General features: G+C 34.6%; 1 protein-coding gene and 1 pseudogene across 1 annotated transcript in view; both read left to right on the top strand.

The window, feature by feature from the left end:
* STT3B (STT3 oligosaccharyltransferase complex catalytic subunit B) overlaps positions 1-13,478 on the top strand; it is a 133,510-nt gene extending 120,032 nt beyond the window's left edge. The window contains exons 11-16 of the mRNA XM_053599334.1: positions 587-774; positions 1,430-1,601; positions 2,298-2,471; positions 4,834-4,947; positions 8,475-8,687; positions 11,856-13,478. Of these exons, the coding sequence (XP_053455309.1) occupies positions 587-774; positions 1,430-1,601; positions 2,298-2,471; positions 4,834-4,947; positions 8,475-8,687; positions 11,856-11,936 (942 nt within the window). The 3' untranslated portion in view covers positions 11,937-13,478. The remainder of the gene's footprint in view (positions 1-586; positions 775-1,429; positions 1,602-2,297; positions 2,472-4,833; positions 4,948-8,474; positions 8,688-11,855) is intronic.
* A 2,558-nt stretch (positions 13,479-16,036) lies between these two features.
* Positions 16,037-16,191, top strand: LOC128592999 (uncharacterized; annotated as a pseudogene).
* Positions 16,192-22,978: the final 6,787 nt, after the last annotated feature.

The following is a 22,978-nucleotide window of genomic DNA, read 5'->3' on the forward strand; positions in this document are numbered from 1 at the left end:
TTTTATAAGGATTTATATATTAAGATTTTATATTGCCAGAATGTGGGATTGTTTAGTTTCTCTCCTTTTTTCTTTCTGTTTTGTGCACTCATAGCTCAAGCTTCCAAGTAACTGGAACCATAGGCACATGCTACCACATCCAGCTAATTAATTTTTTTTTAAAAAAGAAAAGAGGGTCTCATTATGTTGCTCAGGCTGGTCCAGAACTCCTAGCCTCAAGCCATCCTCCCAAGTAGCTGGGATGACAAGCATGCAGCACCATGCCTCACTCCTCCTTTGTATTAATTAAAACATAAAAACAACTGGGTTTCAAAGCAGCTTTTTACTGGTGGTATTATTTTGATCTGTAAGGAGCTAGCTCTTTGATTGGTATATTCCCAGGAAACTTCTGATTTTCATTTGATTTCAAATTCTACTTTGACTTTTAGAAAACACTTTGTCACCCACATGAGAATAATATGAGGTTTATATGTTTTCTGAGTCATGGGATTAAATCAATAGATGAACATTCTTCCAGCTTTTTCTCTTAATGTATCTTAGTGAAACAAGTCAAATGATGAATTTGACCAGTTTTTTGTACCTCCAGGCAGGTAAAGTGAGGAAACATGTAACTGAACAGGAAAAAACTGAAGAGGGATTAGGTCCAAATATAAAAAGCATTGTCACCATGTTGATGCTGATGCTGTTGATGATGTTTGCAGTCCATTGTACCTGGGTCACAAGCAATGCCTACTCCAGTCCAAGTGTGGTCCTGGCCTCTTACAACCATGATGGGTAAGAAAATAATTTGACTACAAAAAGTTTATACCTATACTTTTTTTTCTTTGTCTCAAAAGATAGAATTCAAAGATAGAATGTTGTGAGGCGCTACATTTGAAGCCACTTCATGGGATGGGTAGAAATCATTGTGTTTCATGCTCTTCTTTAAAATATTTCTGCATGCATAATCATATACTATACATCAGTTTTTCTCAAAGTGTGGTCTTTCAACAGAGCGTCACTGTTAGCATAAAAATTGCTGGAAGTACAAGTTCTTAACTCCACCCTCAGTTTACTGAATCAGAAGCCTGGGAGTGGGACCCAGTAATGTGTCTTTCATCAGGCCAGATGATTCCAATACAGCTAAAATTTAAGAACCTCTGATCAGCCTCAACTCTCAAATTCTGTTTCACTTCAGAGTTTATTAGACTTGTACAAAATTAGACCCTACCCCAGAACTACTGAATCAGAATCTGCTCTTTTAAAAGATACAGAAGTGATTTGTATGCATGTTTGAGAAGTGCTAGTCTGATTTTTCATTGTTTTTCTCTTATCGTAGAGGCTTTCTAAAATGTGAAATTATTTAGTGGTTTATGACCTCAGGATTTTAAGTTACTCTTTCCATGTTTGTGACATCTCATTTAAAAGAATATTATGTGATTCTTTTTAGTACCAGGAATATCTTAGATGATTTTAGAGAAGCTTACTTTTGGCTAAGACAAAATACAGATGAACATGCCCGAGTGATGTCTTGGTGGGATTATGGCTATCAAATAGCTGGAATGGCTAATAGGACTACTTTGGTGGATAATAATACCTGGAATAACAGCCACATAGCACTGGTAAGTGTTTGATAAGCAAGATAAAAATAATTATTTACTATTTAGCAATCAGGCTTCATTTGTGGATAAATAGGAAAAATGTGGGTGAAAACTACTCTTTGCTGAATTCTCAAAATACTTCTTTACACATGTATTCAATAAAGGGTATGCTTATTCATTTTGTTTGGTATTTACCTATTCAAGTATTAGTCAGAATTGTAGGCTGATTCTGATAGATTTTATAATATATTTAACTTACTGGAGAATTAGGCAAAATCTGCAACTTTTAAAAGTTTGGCTTGTATTTTTCATTTTATAAACTAAGAAAATTATTTGCAAATATGTAAAATAAGTGCATTGTATTATGTGGATGTGCAAATTGTTTCTGTTAGTATAGTAGGTAATCATCAGATGTCTTCCCAAACTAGAAGATGAACTATGTGCGTTAACAAGATCACTGGCCACAATTTAATTATTAGTAAAATATTAGAACATGTATTCTGTTTCTAACATTTGGACTATAAATTGGTTATATAGTAAGTTCATAAAGCTCAATAATTTGGTTGAATTCATAGGAAGTCATTTCTACAAAAAGGAAATTCATGTAAATCAGACTCTTGAGGTGAATTCTATCTTGAAGTAAAATTTCCATTCATTTTTATCAGCGTGTCATAGGAATAAATACAAATATTCTCTTTTTTTTTTTTAATTTCACAGGTGGGAAAGGCTATGTCTTCAAATGAAACAGCAGCCTATAAAATCATGAGGACTCTGGATGTAGATTATGTTTTGGTTATTTTTGGAGGTGTTATTGGTTATTCTGGTGATGATATCAACAAGTTTCTCTGGATGGTTAGGATAGCTGAAGGGGAACATCCAAAAGACATTCGGGTAAGAAAGTCGGTAATTCCAGTTGTATGAAAGACACATTACAGTGTCTGTGTAATTATCTTATCTTGCTAATAGCATTATATTTGTTTTCATCATCCTATCCCCCATCCCCCAAATTAGTTCCTTACTCTGACTTTACAATCTGTTAAAGATGCTAAAGCATTCTCTGGATTTAAAACTTTGAAAACTCACACCTGGTTCTTCCATTCTCCCCTGTGAAGCAATCCCTTGCCCAAACTTCGTACTTTTACTTTTTATAGCCCTTCACTTCAGCTCTTTCCTTCCATTTCCATTGCTTCCATCCATCCAAGTCCTGACCCTTATGCTGATAAACCTGAAAATGAGACAGTAACCTTGAAATCATTATCTTTGCCTTAGTCTTATTTCCTTTCCCAGGGTAATGTGAAATTGATCAGGTTACCGTTCAGTTTAAGAAACTTGAATTGATTATAAGAAAAGGCCTTGCAACCAGACGTGGCTATGGCCAAGTTTCTTTTGATCAGTCAACATACATGCTTTGAGCACTGGGTCTTGTTCTAGGATCTATAGTTAAAATGCTGACAAAGGCAGACTAGGCTATCCCTTACGTAGATGACAAGAATAACTGATAGTGCTGAGAATTTGTAGTAATATAGATGAAGTATGAAGTCTTGGCCTAGTGACTGGTATGAAATAGATCGACTCTGTGATGACACATTGTTACAAAGTCCATACTCTTTAGCTTAGAATGTAAGCACATTCATGTTTTGCTTACCTCTGATGGTCTCTTGTCTCTTTGACAACTTTTTCCCTCTACTCTATCCCCAGAAAACTTGCTTTGTGGTTTCTATTTTTGACTCACCTGATACACATTTTGACTATTCCCTTTCTTGGAATACCTTCTCTACCCCATACTTACTCCTCCAGAAGCCCTTTCCTTTCCCAGTACACCTACCTCCTGTACACGTCAGATCTTTTATACCTGTTTTGTAGTTATAGTCTAACCTTTCCCACTAAGTATGAGCTCTTAGAGGATGGGCATTCTTTACATGGTAAAGGAACAACAGATAAGAATAATTTACCTCGGATCCTGAATAAAAGAGTCTTTTGTGAAAATACATGCATGTGTGTCATGTGACAAGGATGAAATAGTGTAAAGCTTTAGAGTTCCTGCTCAGATGTAAGTTCTATAACATTTCTTAATTGTGATTCGTAAACATTATTTCCTTGGATTAAATTAATCTTCTGAAATTTAATACTCCTAGTATGTGATTTTCATTTGTGAATTTGCTTTAGCAGTGTTTAAAATATGCGATGTGATAAATTACTGTTTTTAGATAGGCTCTAAATAATTCATATAGTAAGTCTTAAATTTTGTGCATTTTAAATCCATTATTTTTAAGCTTTTTGAATAAATATATTGTGATTCAAAATTAAAATATAAAAGGATACATGATAAAAGTTTACTCCCTCCCCCCAAAAAGTTTGTTCTGTATTTAATAACAATGTAATATATACTTATAAATTATAAAGAGTAGATTTTTAGGTGTTCTTATTATCACAAGGAAATAAGGATGGGAATACATATGTTAATTAGCTTAGGAGTTAGCTATTCCCCTATGTACATATATTTTTAAATGTATTGTACACCAAAATATATATAAATTTGTCAAAGAAAAAATAGAAGAGATCCCTAGTAGTCACAATTATTATTTTCTTGTGTTTCCAATTCCAGCAAGATATACACCTTGTTCACTTCACAGTAAATCTTGATGATTTTTCCATACATGGAGAATATGGAGAGCTGCTTCTTTCTGTTTTTTATATTTGCACAGTGTATTTCATTTTTTTATGTGTGTGTGCCAGAATTTATTTAATTATCCCTACTAATAGACATTTAGGTTCTTTCTAGTTTTTTAGTTTTACAAACAGTGATGCAGTCTACATTGATTATTTTGCCATTATACAAGTGTATTTGTAGGATTAATTCTTAGACAAGGAATTTCTGGGTCAGAAATTACATTTTTTTAATCTGGCCAAATAAAATTTGATTAATTTGTAAACTAACCCAATAAAAATAAGGACAGGAGTCTTCCAAATAATCTCCTTTTCCACTAAAGTTGATTTCAGTATTCATATGTAAATCGAATGTTTACATATTTATTGTAAACTCTAAAAATGAGCAGTGGGATGGTTGGAGAGAGCCAGCCCTACCTGGTATTAAACCTTAATGATGGTACCATTTTTTGAGGTATAACTGAACACGGCTTTGTAAAAATAACTTAAAAGCTGGTTCTTACTGGGAATTGAAAAGGGGAAAACCTATAGCTTTCAATGTGTTAACTTGAACTGACATAGTAACTTCTGGTTTCTTTTCTTATAGGAAAGTGACTATTTTACCCCACAGGGAGAATTCCGTGTAGACAAAGCAGGGTCTCCCACTTTGTTGAACTGCCTTATGTATAAAATGTCATACTACAGATTTGGAGAAATGCAGGTTAGTTAAATCAGTTTTTCTATAATCTTTATTTAAAATAATATTTTAAAAATAAGTCTTATCTAAAAAACAGGGTAATGTTTTGATTGAGCTGTGCAGAGAAATTTGCTTACTTAAAGATTCTTTTTTTCCCATTAAATTTAGATTTCTGAAACTTCTGTGTGAGAAATTAGAAAAAAATTTTAGATCAAGGACTTCTTTCCAAAATGCTTTTTAATACTAGGCTCATATCCAACTTTTGCTTGCCATCCCACCTTTTGGCCTCATGCTTTTGAAAGGCATTTTTCTCCCAGGGAGAGGTCCCAGCTAGGAAACACTATGGTCTTAAGTAGGTCACTTTGTTGCTTGGTGGGGAAAATCTTAAAATTAAGGAGTTGAATTATACAGTCACTTCAGATGTTCACTCTATCTTTGTTCTCCATTGCCACAGGTAGCTAGAACTGTCTGGGTCAGAGTTTTCTATTAAATTAGAAAGATGTGGTAGAAAGCTCAAGGGTCTTCAAAAGTGAATGTGCAAAGTATTGTGGCAGAAAGAAGAAAACTGTGGACTTGATATCATGATACCTGTGTTTTAGATCAGGCTCTGTCAGCTCCTGTAACCTCAGACAATCTGTGTCCTCCTTGAACTCTGTTTCATTCTTTTCTTGTCTATAAATAATGTGTGTTGGACTGGTGACTTGATTCTTTAAAGAAACCAGAATATGGGCGGCGCCTGTGGCTCAAGGAGTAGGGCGCCGGTCCCATATGCCGGAGGTGGCGGGTTCAAACCCAGCCCCGGCCAAAAACCAAAAAAAAAAAAGTAAAAAAAAAAAAAAAGAAACCAGAATATGTCACCCTAAATATGCAACTTTGACATAAAAATTATTTTTGAGCTGAAGGCAACATAGAAGAAGCAAACAGAGGAAAAGCTCTATCACACATGTACAACCTCTTTTCTGCCAAAAGACTAGCCGTAAATTCTCCTTAACTAGAGAAATCATACTCTCTATCAACTCAGAAGGCACCAGAGGAATCTGCAAAGAAACCCTACTCATTGGTTTCTCCCATATATTTACCTTTCTGTACTTTCTTGCCTTGAAGCCTAACACTTTTTTGGTCCTGTCATTTCTCCACAGATTTATTGTTCTTTGTTGAACATGTTATATAAGCCAAAGTTCTAAGCCACTGCTTTAAGTTACATTTCATGACATTTCTCCTGGGTGGTGTGCCCTGCACATGTTAATAAATTTGTTTTTCTCTATTAATCTGTCCTTTGTGTCAGAGGTCTGTCCTAAGTTACCACCTTCATGTTAAAGTTCCATCTGAAACTGCCTATTCGCGTATTGCTTACTGTGTAAGTTGGTAAGAAAGTGGAGGAAAAATCGCTTAATTAATTTCATACCTTCCGTAGGAATCAAGATAACTATTCAAACTGAAAGGGAGTTTGTTTTGGGCCTTAATATGTGAAAGAAATGTTATCCTTTTGTAAAATCTAATCACTGTGGCTAGTATAGGCTAGAACGTTCCCTTGGTTTTCAGAAGATTTTGTTCCTGTTCCATTATGTTGCTTCAAGGTAGATTTGCTCATTCGGGCATCTATTTCTTCATTATTCACCTGAAATTACTCTGCAGCTGGCTGGGGGGAAAAAGGCACTAAGCTACAGCAATGTTTTTAACCTTTTTTATTTCTCGGCACACTTGAGCCCATAGTTAAACTTTTGTGGCACACTTAAATTATGTTGAGCAAAAAAAAAAAAAAAAAAAAAACTAAAAAAAATGCATATATACTTACTGTGCTTTGGAATTCTTTTGAAAATAATTAATGGTCTTTAAAAGTTTTTATGACACGTTTAAGATCCTCTTGTCATGACACACCAGTTGAAAAATCTCTGACCAAATTTAGGTTTTTGAATTTTGAGTTTCTTTTGAAAGCCACTACCTGGTCTCTAAACTCCTAGTAAGAAGGAAACACTAGCCGTAATAGTCATCCTAGAAAATTGATTTTCGGGCAGATGGTTAGTTTCTCTGCTCACTAATGATAGCATCCAAGTTTTGCCCCTCTTTTAAGTTTATCAGCCATTTATATTGATGCCTGCCTTAGTCACAAATAATACATGGTTAAAACATGAAGTATAACTTTTTGCTATTGTATAGATAAGCAAGAGCAAGTTATCTACTCTTTGGAGTAGAGTTTATTTTATTTATTTTATTATTATTTTTTTTTAAGAGACAGAGTCTCATTTTGTTGCCCTCGGTAGAGTATCGTGGGTCACAGCTCACAGTAACCTCCAGCTGTTGGGCTTAGGCGATTCTCTTGCCTCAGCCTCCCATCTAGCTGAGACTACAGGCACCCACCACAATGCCTGGCTATTTTTTTTGTTGTGGTTTGGCCTAGGCTGAGTTTGAACCCACCACCCTTGGTATACAGGGCCAGTTCCCCACTCACTGAGCCACAGGCACCATCCGAGTTTATTTTTATTTTTGAAGTTGAATTTACTTATGCTAGGTTTGTGTGTCAACGTAAATGTAATCTGAGAATTTCTAAAAGTTGTCCTTCCTTCTCTCCTTTTTTCCTATGGTTTGTTTTTTGTTTTGTTTTGTTTTGTTTTGTTTTGTTTTAGAGACAGTATCTTACTTTGTCACCCTCGGTAGAGTGCTGTGGCATCACAGCTCACAGCAACCTCCACCTCTTGGGCTTAGGAGATTCTCTTGCTTCAGCCTCCCGGGTAGCTGGGACTACAGGCGGCCTCTACAGCACCCAGCTATTTTTTGTTGCAGTTTGGCCAGGGCCGGGTTCAAACCCGCCACCCTCAGTATATGGGACCAGCACCCTACCCACTGAGCCATAGGCGCCACTCTATGGTTTGGTTTTTAAACCTCTTTTGTCATTTCACTTTCAAGATGTAACCCTTCTTAATTGTGCATTTATTTCACAAATAACACACAGAAGGTAAAACTATGAATAAGATGGTCATGCAGTTTACATCCTAGTGGAAGATGCAAGTAATTTTAAAAACAAATTAAAATGTTAGCAATGTATGCTATAGAGTAAATTTGAACAAGGTTCTGTAAAGGAACAATGGAGACGTATCAACCACAGATCTCAAGAAAATATTTACCTGAAGAGATATTTGGACTAAGCCTAAAGGAGCCAGCCATATAAAGGAGCTAAGTGATGAACATGTCAGGCAGACAAAACAAACAGTATAAGGACCTGAGATAGAAAACGAGCCCTTTCTGTGTTCTTTCTCTTTCTGTAACTATACAAAGGTGTCTGATGGATTTTCTTTCGATGGGGGGGGGTTATGCCTGTATGCTACTCATCCAGTCTGAGGAATCTATGAAATCCTGATGTGCTTAGTATCTCTCTTCTGATTTCTTCCTATCTAGTTAGCAGTGTATGAAAACTATTAAGATTTCAGTACTCAATTCTGTTTTCCTAGTTTAAGGAAAGGGTAATACTCTAATGACAATAACATTTCCTATCTTCTAAGCAGTTGATATTTTTCCAATATGGTTAACAACCAATACTAATGTCACTTTTGCAGCTGGATTTTCGTACACCCCCAGGTTTTGACCGGACACGTAATGCTGAGATTGGAAACAAAGACATTAAATTCAAGCATTTGGAGGAAGCCTTTACATCAGAACACTGGCTTGTCAGGATATATAAAGTGAAAGCACCTGATAACAGGGAGACACTAGATCATAAACCTCGAGTCACCAACATTTTCCCCAAACAGAAGTATTTGTCAAAGAAGGTGGGTGCCAGATTTATGAAGACCATAGATTATACATGAAGTAAATATCAGGCTAGCCAGCTAGGATCTTTTTATTCAAACAGATATCCCAAGCAGTAACTTTTTCTGTATAGTATGGTGGTAATCTGTGAACCAAGCTGGGATTTTCCAGAGTATTCTGGCTTTAGTTTGTGCCATTCCCATTAGTAAGGCTGATTTGTAAAGTAAGATATATCTGTGGCCATCACTTTACAAACCTGTCTGAAAGTAAAATTGCTGAATGTTCAAATAATGAAAGTATCTTTTGATCAAAGCAACTTTATACATGCATTGCATCTTCACGTTCCAGTCTTAGTATGATATTTATTGAATAAAGAATACACTTGAGTTGACAAAGGCATCTTGAAGTTAAAAAAAAAAAATCACTTATCTTAGGATAATTATTTTTAATGTAATTATTATGACAAGCTTGTAGGTAGAAATTATGAGATTACTACAGTTCTTTTTTAATAAATATTACATAAGATATGAAACATTTCATTGGGGTCATTATTACACCAAAGAGATCTCTAATCTTTGCTATAAAAGATTACTAGATATGAGTATTTATTTAGGTTTCCCAGCAATAGGAAATGGAAAATAATGAGCAGTCAGATAAAATATTAAGCATTTATTATAAGGTACCATTCTTATAATAATGATTATTATTAGACTGATTTCAGTCATAGTTGTAATTTATGAAAGGATGCTTAAATTTACATAGCTTGGGTCAGTTTTTTTAAATCATTTATGCAGTTGCCTTATCCTTTTGTTATTTAAAATAATACAGCAAATGTATTCAGAATACAGGTGATTTTAACTTGTACTTTAAAAGTGCTGAATATTAACTGAATTACATTAATCTAGATATAAATTACCATATCTAGACAGATGTAAAAATGTCACATAGAGCTGATGTTAGTCATATCAAATTAACTTATCAGTCTTTAGGTAAAATAACATTAAGAAATCAAATGTTCTGGGCGGTGCCTGTGGCTCAAGGAGTAGGGCTCCGGCCCCATATGCCAGAGGTGGCGGGTTCAAACCCAGCCCTGGCCAAAAACCAAAAAAAAAAAAGAAATCAAATGTTCTTGTTTGTCATAGGTGTAAGAAATTGGTGAGTCACACCAGTGCACAAGTCAAAGCAAATGCTACTAATTTCAAAGCAGTTACTGCTAAGATATTCCTAGTTAAGGTCTACTTTTTCTGAAAAACAAGGCTGTTGAACTTGCTGTCTAACTAATGATACAGACCCCAAAGGCAGTGAATTTTCTTAATCTGACCTCTTTTGTCTTCTATCATTTTCCCGAAATAAATAATGTAAACGAGTAAGTAAAATTTAGTCTTTCTTGTATTGCTCAAAACATGTATTCCAGTAGTCAGTAACATGGATTTTGAATTTTTGGTTTCATGGCTTTATATTCTCTGTTTTGTACTAACACTACAGAGGAATGCTTTTTATTTACTTTCCTCTTCCTACCCTGGTTGTGACTTTGTGGGAAGAGGGTGTATTATACATAACAACATTCTGAGAGCTTACCTACCACTGCAAAGCTGGCATGGCTGAAGTGCTAGGAATTGTAATCCAGGGCTACAGAAAAGACTTTTAAAGCATGGCTCATTGCCAAAAGGAGAAAAAGGTCCTGTGGGCGCGGTTACAAATCTTAACTCACATAGTTCTGGAGTACATTATGAGATCTTAGAAAAAAGGTGAGTTAGAAATTTATAGGTAATGGTAATAAAGGAACTAACTCCTTGATCTATTTTGAATTTTTAAATACAGGGTAGCATAAAGTTCTTGTGCAGTTTGAAATAGTGAACAATTTTAAATTGTACATGGACTTAATGGCTACCCTGTATTGTATGCTCTGAAGTTTCTTTTTGCCTTAAAAAAAATAAATTGCAGGGTGCAGTGGCTCACGCCTATAATATCAGTACTCTGGGAGGCCGAGGCAGGTATCGGATTGCTTGAGCTCACTGGTTTGAGACTAGCCTGAGCCAGAGCGAGACCCCATCTCTAAAAATTGCCAGACATTGTGGCGGGCACCTATAGTCCCAGCTACTTGAGAGGCTGAAGCAAGAGAATCACTTAAGCCCAAGAGGTTGAGGTTGTTATAAGCTATGACGCCATGGCACTCTACCACGGGTGACAAAGTGAGACTGTCTCAAAAAAAAAAAAAATAATAATTAATTAATAATAAAAATAATATATAAAGTGGTTATGAAGTTAGTAGCAAGTTTTTGTAACCCAAAGAAGGATTTCATTTTGCCTTTTCTAATTATCTGTTAGAAAAAATTGTAAATGGTTTTGAACTATACATCATGAATAAAGAAACATGATCCAGCACTAAGTGATCCTTAAGTTTCTGAAACCTCTCAGAGTTGTATTTAAATATGAACATTGAATTGAGTGATTAATCTCTTGAGGCTTCGGCCTCTGTTAACCTGTAGATTTGGTTCATTAAATTACTTATTTCCAAAAACTATTTGCTTCTTTCAGTATCAAGGGCAGTGTGAAAATTGATAGACACATGTGCCTATATGATTCATCCGGTAGGAAGGAATGTAGTTTTGCTTTTCATTTTAAGTGCTTATTTTCCTACCTATTGTTCCTATTATTAGATAATGTGCAGGGTGACTTTGTCTTTCAACTTTCTAGGTAGGTATAGACATCCTCATTTTACAGGTAAAACTGGTCCTGTAAAAGTTATGCAGTTAATTTGTTTTTTTAGCACACTGCTAATTTCTTGGAGGCTAAAACAGGAGCAGCACCATTTTCTAGTGTTAGATTCTGTCATGCCTAGAAATTTCAGTGATTACTACAGCTAAACATTTAATAGTCATGAGGAAGTGGAGGTTCATTCACTTGATGGCAAAGAATATATGGTACATATTTGAGAAACACTGTAGTAATCCTCTTTCATCTTAAAACTAGGAATAGACCTGGTCTATTCGTCTTTGATTTCTTCACATAATTAGCAAAACACAAGATGGCGCTTACTGTTTGAGAAATCTAGTCATAGGAAGAGCAATGTGCTCTGAGGTGAGCTCTGAGACGGTCTTCATTGTAATACAGTAAACCATGAGTGTATAGATTTTTTAGTACCTAAGAATCCTGCATTAATACCTTGTGTTCTGTTTTCTTTTTAGACTACCAAAAGGAAGCGTGGCTACATTAAAAATAAGCTAGTTTTTAAGAAAGGCAAGAAAATATCTAAGAAGACTGTTTAAACGCACTGTTCTGGTTCCTGACTTGAAGCAGTTGTCCTTGTGAGAACCGGTCTTTGCCTTTAGCTCATGTCGTGTTTCACAGCAACAGAGGGTACAGAACCATCACTTGTCCAGGTTAATGTACAAATTTTTCTGGCAATGCCTGATTAAAAAAATAAAATTGGCTTACGAGAACAGCTCTTTCCGATTTGTACCGTGAAGCAAGACTGAGCACTGCTGTAAACGTCTAGCAGCAGATTTTTTTTATTAGTACATATTATCCTTCAAATCTGAGAATTTGGACTAATTGCACCAAAGAACCCTCTAATTTGGTCCCTGGCACATGGATACTTGTCAATGTTTTTATTCTTTTACAAGACCTGCATTTTATTTGAATTACCCAAATAGCAATATGTAAAATACAAATGACAAAATGTGATGAGATTTTCTTGAACCAGTAAACTGGTACAGGTCTGAGAAAGATGTATTAGAAAGTGATTATACTTCTTGAGCTATATTTATTTTCATGTTTCTCCAGTGCAAAGAATGTTTCATCAAATGTGCATTTTCTATTGCTTACTGTTTGCTCCAAGAAGAAGCTGCTGTTTCAAAGATGCACCTCTGAGTAGCCAATTGATTCAAATAGTCTTTTACGTTGACATATTATTACTGCTATTAGCAGTTGTTTTCACCAGGTACTTATAGAGCAGATTTCATACATTGTTCATTCAAGGGCTAAATTTATATATCCTTTGGAAATTATGGCAACTGCACAGGATTATGTTGCTTACCAGGATGAATTATCTTAATACTGAGGTTAGCACTATGTTTACATGTAGAAAATTAAGGAATAAACTCTTCAAGTGGATAGATATCCACAGTTCATTTTCCATGACTCTGCAAAATGACTCTGTAAACTTCACCTGGATTTTTCTCATTTTATAAGTTTCATCCATCACAATGATTTTGTTCTCAATTTCATATTTTAATCCCTTAAGCATTTGATGAAACACTCTTTAGTGCTATATGCATTTTCTTTTATTAAAAATGTGACAATTGTCCAAAAATGCACTAAAATGTAAATGGAGATTGAACATGTTCACTTTCCACCTTATAGACAACTTTATACAGACTTGAAAATTTTCTCCAGTTGTTTAGTAAAAGTGAAAGAAAGGGTTTTTCCAGCCACAGGATATAACTTTTTGTTTGTTTTTTAATACAACATGCATAACACACCACTGTTTTTGGTGGAAAAGTACAGAATAGTATGTACCTTTTATGAAGAAAATTGTAATTTACAATGTTCAGTGAGAATGTTACTGCTGATTTTCTTTTCCAAGGTGTAGAATATTCTTTGATTTATAGATTCTTTTTTGACCCAGATGGTGGTTCTTTTACAGACCAATAAAATGGCTGAACATTTTCACAAATAGAGTATAAGTAAATCTGGATTTCTGATACCTTGTCATTTGGGGGATTTTATTTTACTTTGTTGCTTTAAAATTCAATGCAGAGAAGTTGTTGACTATAGGGGAAATAAAGTTAATTCAAATTTTGTGTTAAGCGGTTTTTTGTTTTTTTAATCTTTTGTTTTTTAAAGGAGTCGGTAGTAAAAACACACATTTCCTTCTTTGTTCACCTTTACAAATGTGTGGGGGAAATGTGCCAGATCAGTTCAACCTAGGCCAACTATTTTATTTTGTCTTTTTTTTATCCCCAAATGAAAGTCTCATTTTGTCATTTCCAGGGGTGAAATAGAGGGGAAGGACAATTCCACATAGAAATTTTAGCTCTATGTAACTTAGGAGGAATTTAGCAAAGCCCTACTTCTTAAAGTTCTGTTATTTTAATGTCACGTCTTCAGTATAGAATTTTCTCATTAAAGATCCCTCACCTCGCTCAGTAAACATTTTGGTTCAGTGTATCTCATCAGTAAAATATATATTATAAGTATTTAAGCACTTTTATTGTAGCAGAAAAGTGAAATTATATTAGTCTGAATACATACAGGGGTCCTCAAACTATGGCCCGTGGGCCACATGCAGCGGTGTGATTGTATTTGTTCCCGTTTTGTTTTTTTACTTCAAAATAAGATATTTGCAGTGTGCATAGGAATTTGTTCATAGTTTGTTTTTTTTTTTTAACTATAGTCCAGCCCTCCAACAGTCTGAGGGACAGTGAACTGGCCCTCTGTTTAAAAAGTTTGAGGACCCCTGCATTAGAATATAGGATAATTGGCTTATAATAATCTTTAGATCTCTAAATTCATTTCCTATGTCATAACTAACATTGTACATCACAGAGGAATTTAAAGATCATAACCTTAACATTTTAGACTATAAAATAGCTTTTAGGCTATAGTGCTTTGTGGTATAAAAAAGCCAGGCAACGAATCCAAAGTCAAAATTCAGCTTAATTGAATTCAGACTTAATTGTTACTTGTGTTTGCAGTTGGCACATTTTAGTTCATTTGCATTCCTGGGCCATGACGAATAGGCTGGAGAACAGGTAATATGAGAGCATCCTATAGAGTACTACTCTTTCTATAGCCAAGCAGCCATAACATCATGAAATCTGGAGATGCTGCCCCTTTTTAAAAAAGAATAAAAAGAAAGAAAACTGGTGTAAAATACACATAATGTAAAATTTACCAACTTAACCAGTTTAAGGCATACAGGTCAGTGGTGTGAAGTAGATTTACATTACTCTGAAACCCATCTCCTGAACTCTTCATCTTGCTGGAGCTGCTGCTGCTCAGTGTCGCCTTCCTGCCCATAATCCTCAATTGGGGTAGATGGAGTAATGGATAAGTGCAGACCTCAACAGCTGCAGTTGAGATAGTAGGAAATTGAGCCAGCAAATAGTAATGAAATGTCATTATATCTCATTTTTATTGTGAAATGTGACACAGAACACATCCTTGAGCATTATTATTTATACAGTCTTTCTTTAGCTCACATATATATATATTTTATTGTTGATGGACATTTGCATTGTTTCCAGTTATTACAAATAAGGCTATAAGGAATATTCTTTTGCATCTTTCTTGGAGCTATATGCATACATTTCTGTGGGTATTGGCCAAAAAGTGGATTTGCTAGGTTGGGTACAAAAATCATTGTCATTCTTAATCTTGCCTTTCTGGTAGGTAAATAATGATTTCTTGTTGTATTTAATTTACTTTTTCCAGGTTACTAATCAGGTTGGCCATTTGCAAATTCTCCTTTTGTATAAAACATTGGTTCTAGTTTCTTTGGTTTTTTTTTTCCCTCTTCGTAATTTATTACATTAGTAGAAGTTTTTATATAATCTTATATATGAAGCCTTCATCATTTGTTTTACAAATTACCTAATCTTATATATGAAGCCTTCATCATTTGTTTTACAAATCACCTAGAAATTAATTCTAATGTAGTTTATTTCAATCTTTTGTATATCTGTGGCTTTGTATGCCCTTTGAAAATCTTTTTCCTAATGTGAAGCCATGAAGATAGTCTTCTATGGTTTTTTGTTTGTTTGTTTGTTCACAAAATTTGAAGATCTCTTGAGTCCAGGATTTTGAGGTTCTTGTGAGCATGCCTTGGCACTGTAGCCTGGGGCAACAGAGAGAAACTGTCTCAAAAAAAAAGGAAAGAAAGAAAAGAAAATTTGTCTTACTTTTCATACTTACCTTTGTAGCTCATCTGAAATTCATTTGTTGAGTACATTGTTTATTGCTTTTGTTTTGAAGGATTTTTTTTCCCCTTTGGCATATGTGTACCTAAATGTCTCAGCACCATTCATTGAGTAGACCATCCTTTTCCTACAACTCTGCAGTACTCCTTTTGTAGTAAATCAAATGTCCATGAGTTTATTTCTCTAGATCTTCTGTTACATTTCATAGAGCTTTTCTGTATGTTAATGTAGCCTTAAGATAAATTAAGATGTAATATGCTAAGTCTCCCTTCCCCTTGTTCTTTAAGCTTCTTCTATTAGCCTTTGCTTTTTCATATAAATTTTAGAATCAGATTGTACTGAGTTTTTGATTCAGCATGAAATCTATAGATCAATTTGGGGAAAAAAGAAACATTATGCAATTTATGTAGCTCTTAACTTTTATTATCAGATAGTGCTATTTTTTGTATAAATACTATCTAATGAAATTTTATTTTCCATTTGTTAGTATAAGAAATAGTTGATTTCTGTGGTCAAAGAGGAGCCTAGAGTGACAGTTTTCCTCGACGGTCGCGGTTCTGTTTGCTGTAACTGATCAGCAACATTTTGGGAAAACACAGTAAAAAAGAAAAAAAAAAAAGAAATAGTTGATTTTTGTATATTGAAATTCTATTCAATAACCTTGCTTAACTTATTCCATTTATTTCAAAGATTATTTTTTATTATAAGCATATATCATAACTTAGGAATAATGGTAGTTTTATTTCCCTCTTTCTAGAGATTATATATTTAAAATTTTTTTATTCTTATATATATTTTTTGGTTTGCTGCACTGGCTAAGACATGTATCTAATGTAAGACTGCATAACAAAACATGTTTGTCTTATTCATTGTATCCCAGGAAAAGCTTGATATTTCACCATGTATTTACTGTAGATTTTCTATAGATATCTTTGATCAGATTAAGGATGTTGATGTTTACTAGCTTGCTGTGAGTTTTTCTTTTGTCATGAATAGTTTTGTTTCTTAAATATTCCCTTTTTTCCTTCAGTAATTGAAATGATGCTGATTTTTCTCCTTTATTCTATTACCTGAATTGCAGAGATTTTGTTCATAATATTCCTGATGTATGTTTGGTAGAATTTACTGGTAACCATTTGGGCCTAGAATTTTCTTTGTGCAAAAACTTAATTATAGATTCAGTTATTTTACAAACACAGGACTATTTGAGTTTTATAATAATTACTTGTTTCAGTTTTTTTTTTTTTGTCTTTAACACTTTTTATCTTGCAACTTATTTAAATACGTGAAAATTATATCAAAAAAAATCTTTTTTATTATTATTAAATCATAGCTGTATACATTAATGCAATCATGGGGCACCATACACTGGTTTTATAGATCGTTTGACACATTTTCATCACACTAGTTAACATAGCCTTCCTGGCATTTTCTTAGTTATTCTTGTTTCAGTTTTTGTGAAGGTGAATTTCAGAATTGTTTTGCAAGGAATTTGTTCCTCTCATCTAAATTTTCAATTAAGTTAATGTAAATAATATTTAATAATTGTTTTAATGTCTATAGGTTCTGTATTGTCCCTTCTGATTACCAAGAGTGGTTTTCTTCTTTAATTTTTTTTTTTTTTGCTTTCATTCCTCCCCCAACCCCTACTCTTTTCTCTTTTATTATCCCTCATAGTTTTTATATATTTTTTTTATTAAATCATAGCTGTGTACATTAATGTGATCATGGGGCACCATACACTAGTTTCACAGACCGTTTGACACATTTCCGTCACACTGGTTAACAAAGCTTTCCTGGCATTTTCCTAGTTATTGTGCTAAGACATTTAATTCCACATTTACTAAGTTTCACATATATCCTAGTAAGATGCACCGCAGGTGTAATCCCACCAATCTCCCTCCCTCTGCCCACCCCACCCCCTCATAGTTTTTAAAATCAGTTTTGTTAGCTTTTCTTTTTTAAGGGTACTCCAAAATAAAAACTCCATTTTCACAGGTTTTGCTGTGATCTAAATGTCAGTTTAATATATATTTAATTTCCATTGCACTTTTTAAAAAGTTTGGTTTTTTTAGGTATACAATTATCAATTTCTGTCTTAATTGAATTGTAGCAGATACTTTATGATTTTAATTCCTTGAAATTGGTTGAAATAAAATATTAAAAAAAATTAAAAAAAGAAATGGGTTGAAATTTGCTCTGTAACTCAACATATGGCCAGTTTATAAGCTATATATATAAATATATTGAATATATTTCATTTTGGCAAAAATATATTGCCAAAAGAGCATATATTACTTTCAGGGACATATGGAAATTACTTTTAAAATATATTAATATATTTTTCCCATGTTTCTGAAAGCAGTGTGTGTTCCTTTGGCAGTTGTTGGGCATATTGGTTCTTTAATAACTTTTCATCTGTTATTTACTAACAAAGATGTATTTAAATCACACAATATTATTGTGGATTTGTCCGTTTCTCTTTGAATTGTGGATTTTTTTCTTTATATGTTTTGACTTTATATTACTAAATGTATACGCTTTTATTCTATCTTACTGGTAAATTGAACCTTCCGTTTTGGAGAAATAGACTGTTCTCAGTAAGGCTTTTTTTAAGCCTCTTTTTCTGATGAATACTGCTATCATGCCAGCTTTCTTATGGTATTTGCATAATGTCTTTTTCTTCTTTCTAATATCTTTCTTTCGACTTGTTCAGCTTTTCACTTAGTGACTTGTTGATTTTCATTAGTTTTATGAAGTTCTTACATTATCTCTTTGAATGCTCTATGTTCTTTTCTTTCCTGAGACTCCAATTAAACATAGACTTTACTTATATTCTCTATGTCTTCTCCTGGCTTGCTTGATTTTCTCATCAATTATGGCTAATCTCCTGTCCATTTAATTTACTTTACTTAATCGGTTTTTTAATTCTAAAATTTAGATTTTCTTTTTCCCCTTAGATTGGCTATGTCTCTTCTAAATGATTTATACCTGACCAACTGAAATTCTTAAGCTTGTCTTAGTTAATATACTGAGCATAATTTTAAATTATATCTACAAACCCAATAACTAGAGCTCTTGTGTTTTATTTCTATTGCCTGGTGGTACTTTTTCTGCTGGTGTATGGGTGGTCTTACCTCATGATGGACATGGGTTTGTGTGCTAGATATTATATTTTTTAAATTGTATAGGGTAAGTGTAAGGCAAAAGTTTTATTTTACTTTACAGATTTTCTTTTGCGTCTGCCAAGGACCTCAGGGAACTGGCAGGCCAGTAACAGCTTAATTCACTTTGGATTACAAAGCTACCCTGCTATTCCCTGTAAGGGCTTATTCATTATTCCCATTCTGAAATTCTTAAGGATGATATCTGAGCAGATACGAATATGAACATTTGCCCTTAGAGGCCTACAAAGTTTTTATAATTGCTGTTCGCCACCAATTTCCTGGGGGATATGGCCTCAAATGCCAGGCTTGCCTCAGAATTTCCATCTTAATTTTGGCCTGATGGTACTATTGATCCTATGAAGTCTTAAAGCAGGTATTGTTTTAAGCATTCCTTGTTCTGCTTTTCTAATTGTCTTTAGCTGAGTAATTGATCCAAATATTGTAGTCTATTATCAGAAGGGGAATATTAGAAACAAAGTTACCTGTGACCTTTGGATCTCAGAATGTGTATAGCATTTCATATGTTTCTTACATTGTCTCTCAATCTCTCTGTTTAAGAGGTAGATACTGCCAATCCTAAGTTTATGGCTCCCAGAGATAACCACGGTCTCCTTACTACCTAGAAAATACAGCATTATTGTTTTTATTCCTAAATTTTAAAAAGAGCCTAGAGGCATTTTGATTAAAATATCAGGTGTCTGCTTCTGTGACTGTTGAAAGGTGGGGTTAATGAGACTAAGTGAAAACTTAAGATCAAATGGCAGCCAGAGTGACTGACTATAACAGTACATTGTCTTTGTAACTTCTGCACACCATCTTAGTTGTTCAAACAAGCTAGATAGATGAAGCATGTTCTTTTCACATAATAACATGGATCAGAGCTCAGGTCTGTATACTAAAGGAAATTTTTAAAAATAATTTAATGGCCCTGGCTATTAATGAAAAAACAGGCTTACCATTGCAGAAATGGGCACTAGTCAAGCTCTGTTACCTCCTCAAGGAATATAAAAAGTGAATTCAATATAGACCTGTCACTGGCAAACCTCCCAGTTCATATCTGATGTTTATATAAAGTTATTTTGCATTTAGGCTCATACTGTATTTTGAGTTAAATTTTGTATATAACTTGAGGTGGGTTGTTTTTTTTTTTTTTTCAGTTTATTCAATACCATTTGTTGAACAAACTATTAGTTTTCCCCCATTTAATTGTTACCTTTGTAGAAAATTGATCAAAAATGTGTTGGTCTGGCCAAGTGCGGTTGCTCATACCTGTAATCCTAGTACTTTGGGAGGCCAAGGCGGGCGGATTGCCTGAATTCACAGGTTCGAGACCAGCCTCAGCAAGAACGAGACCCCATCTCTAAAAATAGCTGGGTGTTGTGGTGGGCACCTGTAGTCGCAGCTACTCAGGAGGCTGAGGCAAGAGGATCACTTAAACCCAAGAGTTGGAGGTTGCTGTGAGCTATGATGTCACAGCCCTTTACTGAGGGTGACAAAGTGAGACTCTGCCTCAAATTTTAAAAAAAAAATGTGTTGGTCTATTTCTGGATTCTCTATTCCGTTCCACAGAACTATGTGTGTGACCTTACACCAATATTATACCACTTTGATTACCCCAGCTTCATAGTAAATCTTGAAATGCAGTAATTCAAGTTCCACGCCTTTGTTCAATGCCCTTTTAATAATTGTCCTAGGACCACAGCCATGTATTGCATGTCTTGGGGGAAAAAAGATCACCTAAACTATAACTGACAACGCAATAATACCCAGCATATATAAAGAACTCTCAGGGAAACAAACAAGATCTTTATTAGTCCCTTGAATTAGACCTTTGAAAAAATCCAAATGGCAAGTATCTGAAAAGGAAGTTACCCCTCTTCCCCCCAGGTTAGCTAAAATGTACAAATAAATACTGGAGAGGATATAAAAAATGAGCTCCCACTCCCATACATTACTGGTGAGAACTTAAAACTATTAAACCCACTCTGGAAAACTGGTAATAGTGTAATTGAAGATGGTCATACACTGTAACCCAGCAATCCTCCTCCTAAGTCAATAAAAGACAAATTGATAGCAGAGGGTTTGTGTAATTATAGGATACCAGGAAGAAATGTACCTTTATGAGGCAAAAAATTGTTAAAAACAATTTGAGATAAAGAATCAGACAAAAGGATATGCAACATAATGTTTGTTTATATACAATGCAAACCAATGTTTTGTTTATGGATATATACATAGTGCTAAAGCTAATTAAGAAAGGATGTGATTGTGGCTAGTACTAAAGTTATAAAGCAAAGGATGGATGCCATTGCCCACAAAGTTAGAATAGTGGCTAACTCTGGGAAGGAAGGATGGGGAAAATGCATGCTTTGGTTAGGAATGGGAACTTAAGAGAGTTATGTTATATTATTTCTTGAGTTAAATTGTGGTTTCTTATGTCTGCTTTAAAATAATTTGTTACACTTTGTGTTTTATTTTTGCTCTGTGCTTGGGTTATAACACAGCAAGGAGAATGGAAAGTGAAAGCAAGATGGGAGACTAGGTAGCTCCAGGCTCTTATTTCCTACATTAACAAAACAACTCGAGATTGGTTAAAGAAAACTTCTTGGGAGCTCTGAAAACAACAGTTTATTCACAGGAACCAAGCACATGCCCTATCAAAAAAAAGTCAAAATGGTAGGAAATTTTGTGATACTCACCTTTACCATAGTGTAACAATGTGGAGAAGAAGAGCAGCCCAGTTCTCACTTCCCTCAAATAGGAGGAAGCAGGGCAGACCTTACTTGCAATATTCCAACCTATTTAGGAGGTGTCTGAAGAACTATTCTCTGTTTTGCCTAACTTGGAGCTTAGATGAGGAAAAGTGATAAAAATCAGAGCTCAGGCTTGGAAAAGCTATATAAAGTGGAGGTATGGTTTATGAATACCACAGGGGGACTACAGACCCAATGGTGAGAACAAGCTGAGGAGAAATTGGACATTTAAAGGCAGTGTTGCATAAGAGAGAATTAAGAACAGGGCTCTATGCAAGACATGCCAAGCCATCTTCTGAGAGGTCTTTAAGCCTTCACCCCATATTGATTCCAATGGTCAGAAAACACTCTGCTAATTAGTGATGGTCTTTCCTGGCTTGGAGATAGTGCACATAGTCTGGAGGAAGTGGCCGTTTTCTCAAATGCCGAATTTTCTTTCTTTCTTTCTTTCTTTTTTTTTTTTTTGCAGTTTTTGGCCGGAACTGGGTTTGAATCCACCACCTCCGGCATATGGGGCCAGCGCCCTACTCCTTTGAGCCACAGGCACTGCCCCGAAATGCCCACTTTTCAACATAAGATCACAAGGCATACACAGAAATAAGAAACCATTTGAAGAAAGAAATAATGTAGCAGAAATTACTCCTTAAACAAAAGCATCAGACATTCTAAAGACTTTAAAACAACTTTCTTAAGTACGCTCTGAGGACTAAAGTCCATTGTCAGACAATATATGAACAAAATGAGAGTAACAACTAAGATATTACTAAAAATAAATTCCAAAGCTGAAAAATAAATCAATTGAAAAATTGACTAGAGATATTTAACAGCAGACTCAAAACATGAAGAAGAATCATGAAGACATATCATTTGAAATCAAGTTCAAGAAGCGGGAAAAAAATGTAAACAGCCTAAGAGACACCATCTAGCAGACCAACATATGCATTAAGGGAGATCCAGAAGAGAGAGAGAGCCCTTGAGGGAAGTAATGGCAGAAAACTTACCAAATACGAAGAAAGACATGAATCTACAAATCCAAAAAATTTAATAAACTCCAAGTAAAATAAACCTGAAAGGGACCTATACTGGACACATTACAAACTGCCGGAAGCCAAAAAGAATCTTGAAAAAGCAGCAAAAGAAACATGACTGGTCACATATAACTGATCCTCAATAAGCAAATTTCTCAGGAGAAACCTTGAAGGCCAGGAAGCAGTGGTATGACAAAGTATTGCCAAAAAAAGGAAAATTCTTTATCTTTGGCAAAACTGTCCTTCAAAAATGAGGGAGAAATTAGGACATTCTCAGAAAAAGCTGACGGGAGTTCATTACTGCTAGACTTTGCCTATAAGAAATGCTGATATGAGTCCAAGTTGAAATGAAAGGTCCCAGATAGTAACTCTAAGCCCTATAAAAATACAGAGATCTCTGGTAAAACCAAATATTATTTTAGTTCATAACTCCACTTTTC

This window comes from Nycticebus coucang, chromosome 8 (assembly GCF_027406575.1).
Source record: "Nycticebus coucang isolate mNycCou1 chromosome 8, mNycCou1.pri, whole genome shotgun sequence".
Taxonomy (NCBI): Eukaryota; Metazoa; Chordata; class Mammalia; order Primates; family Lorisidae; genus Nycticebus; species Nycticebus coucang.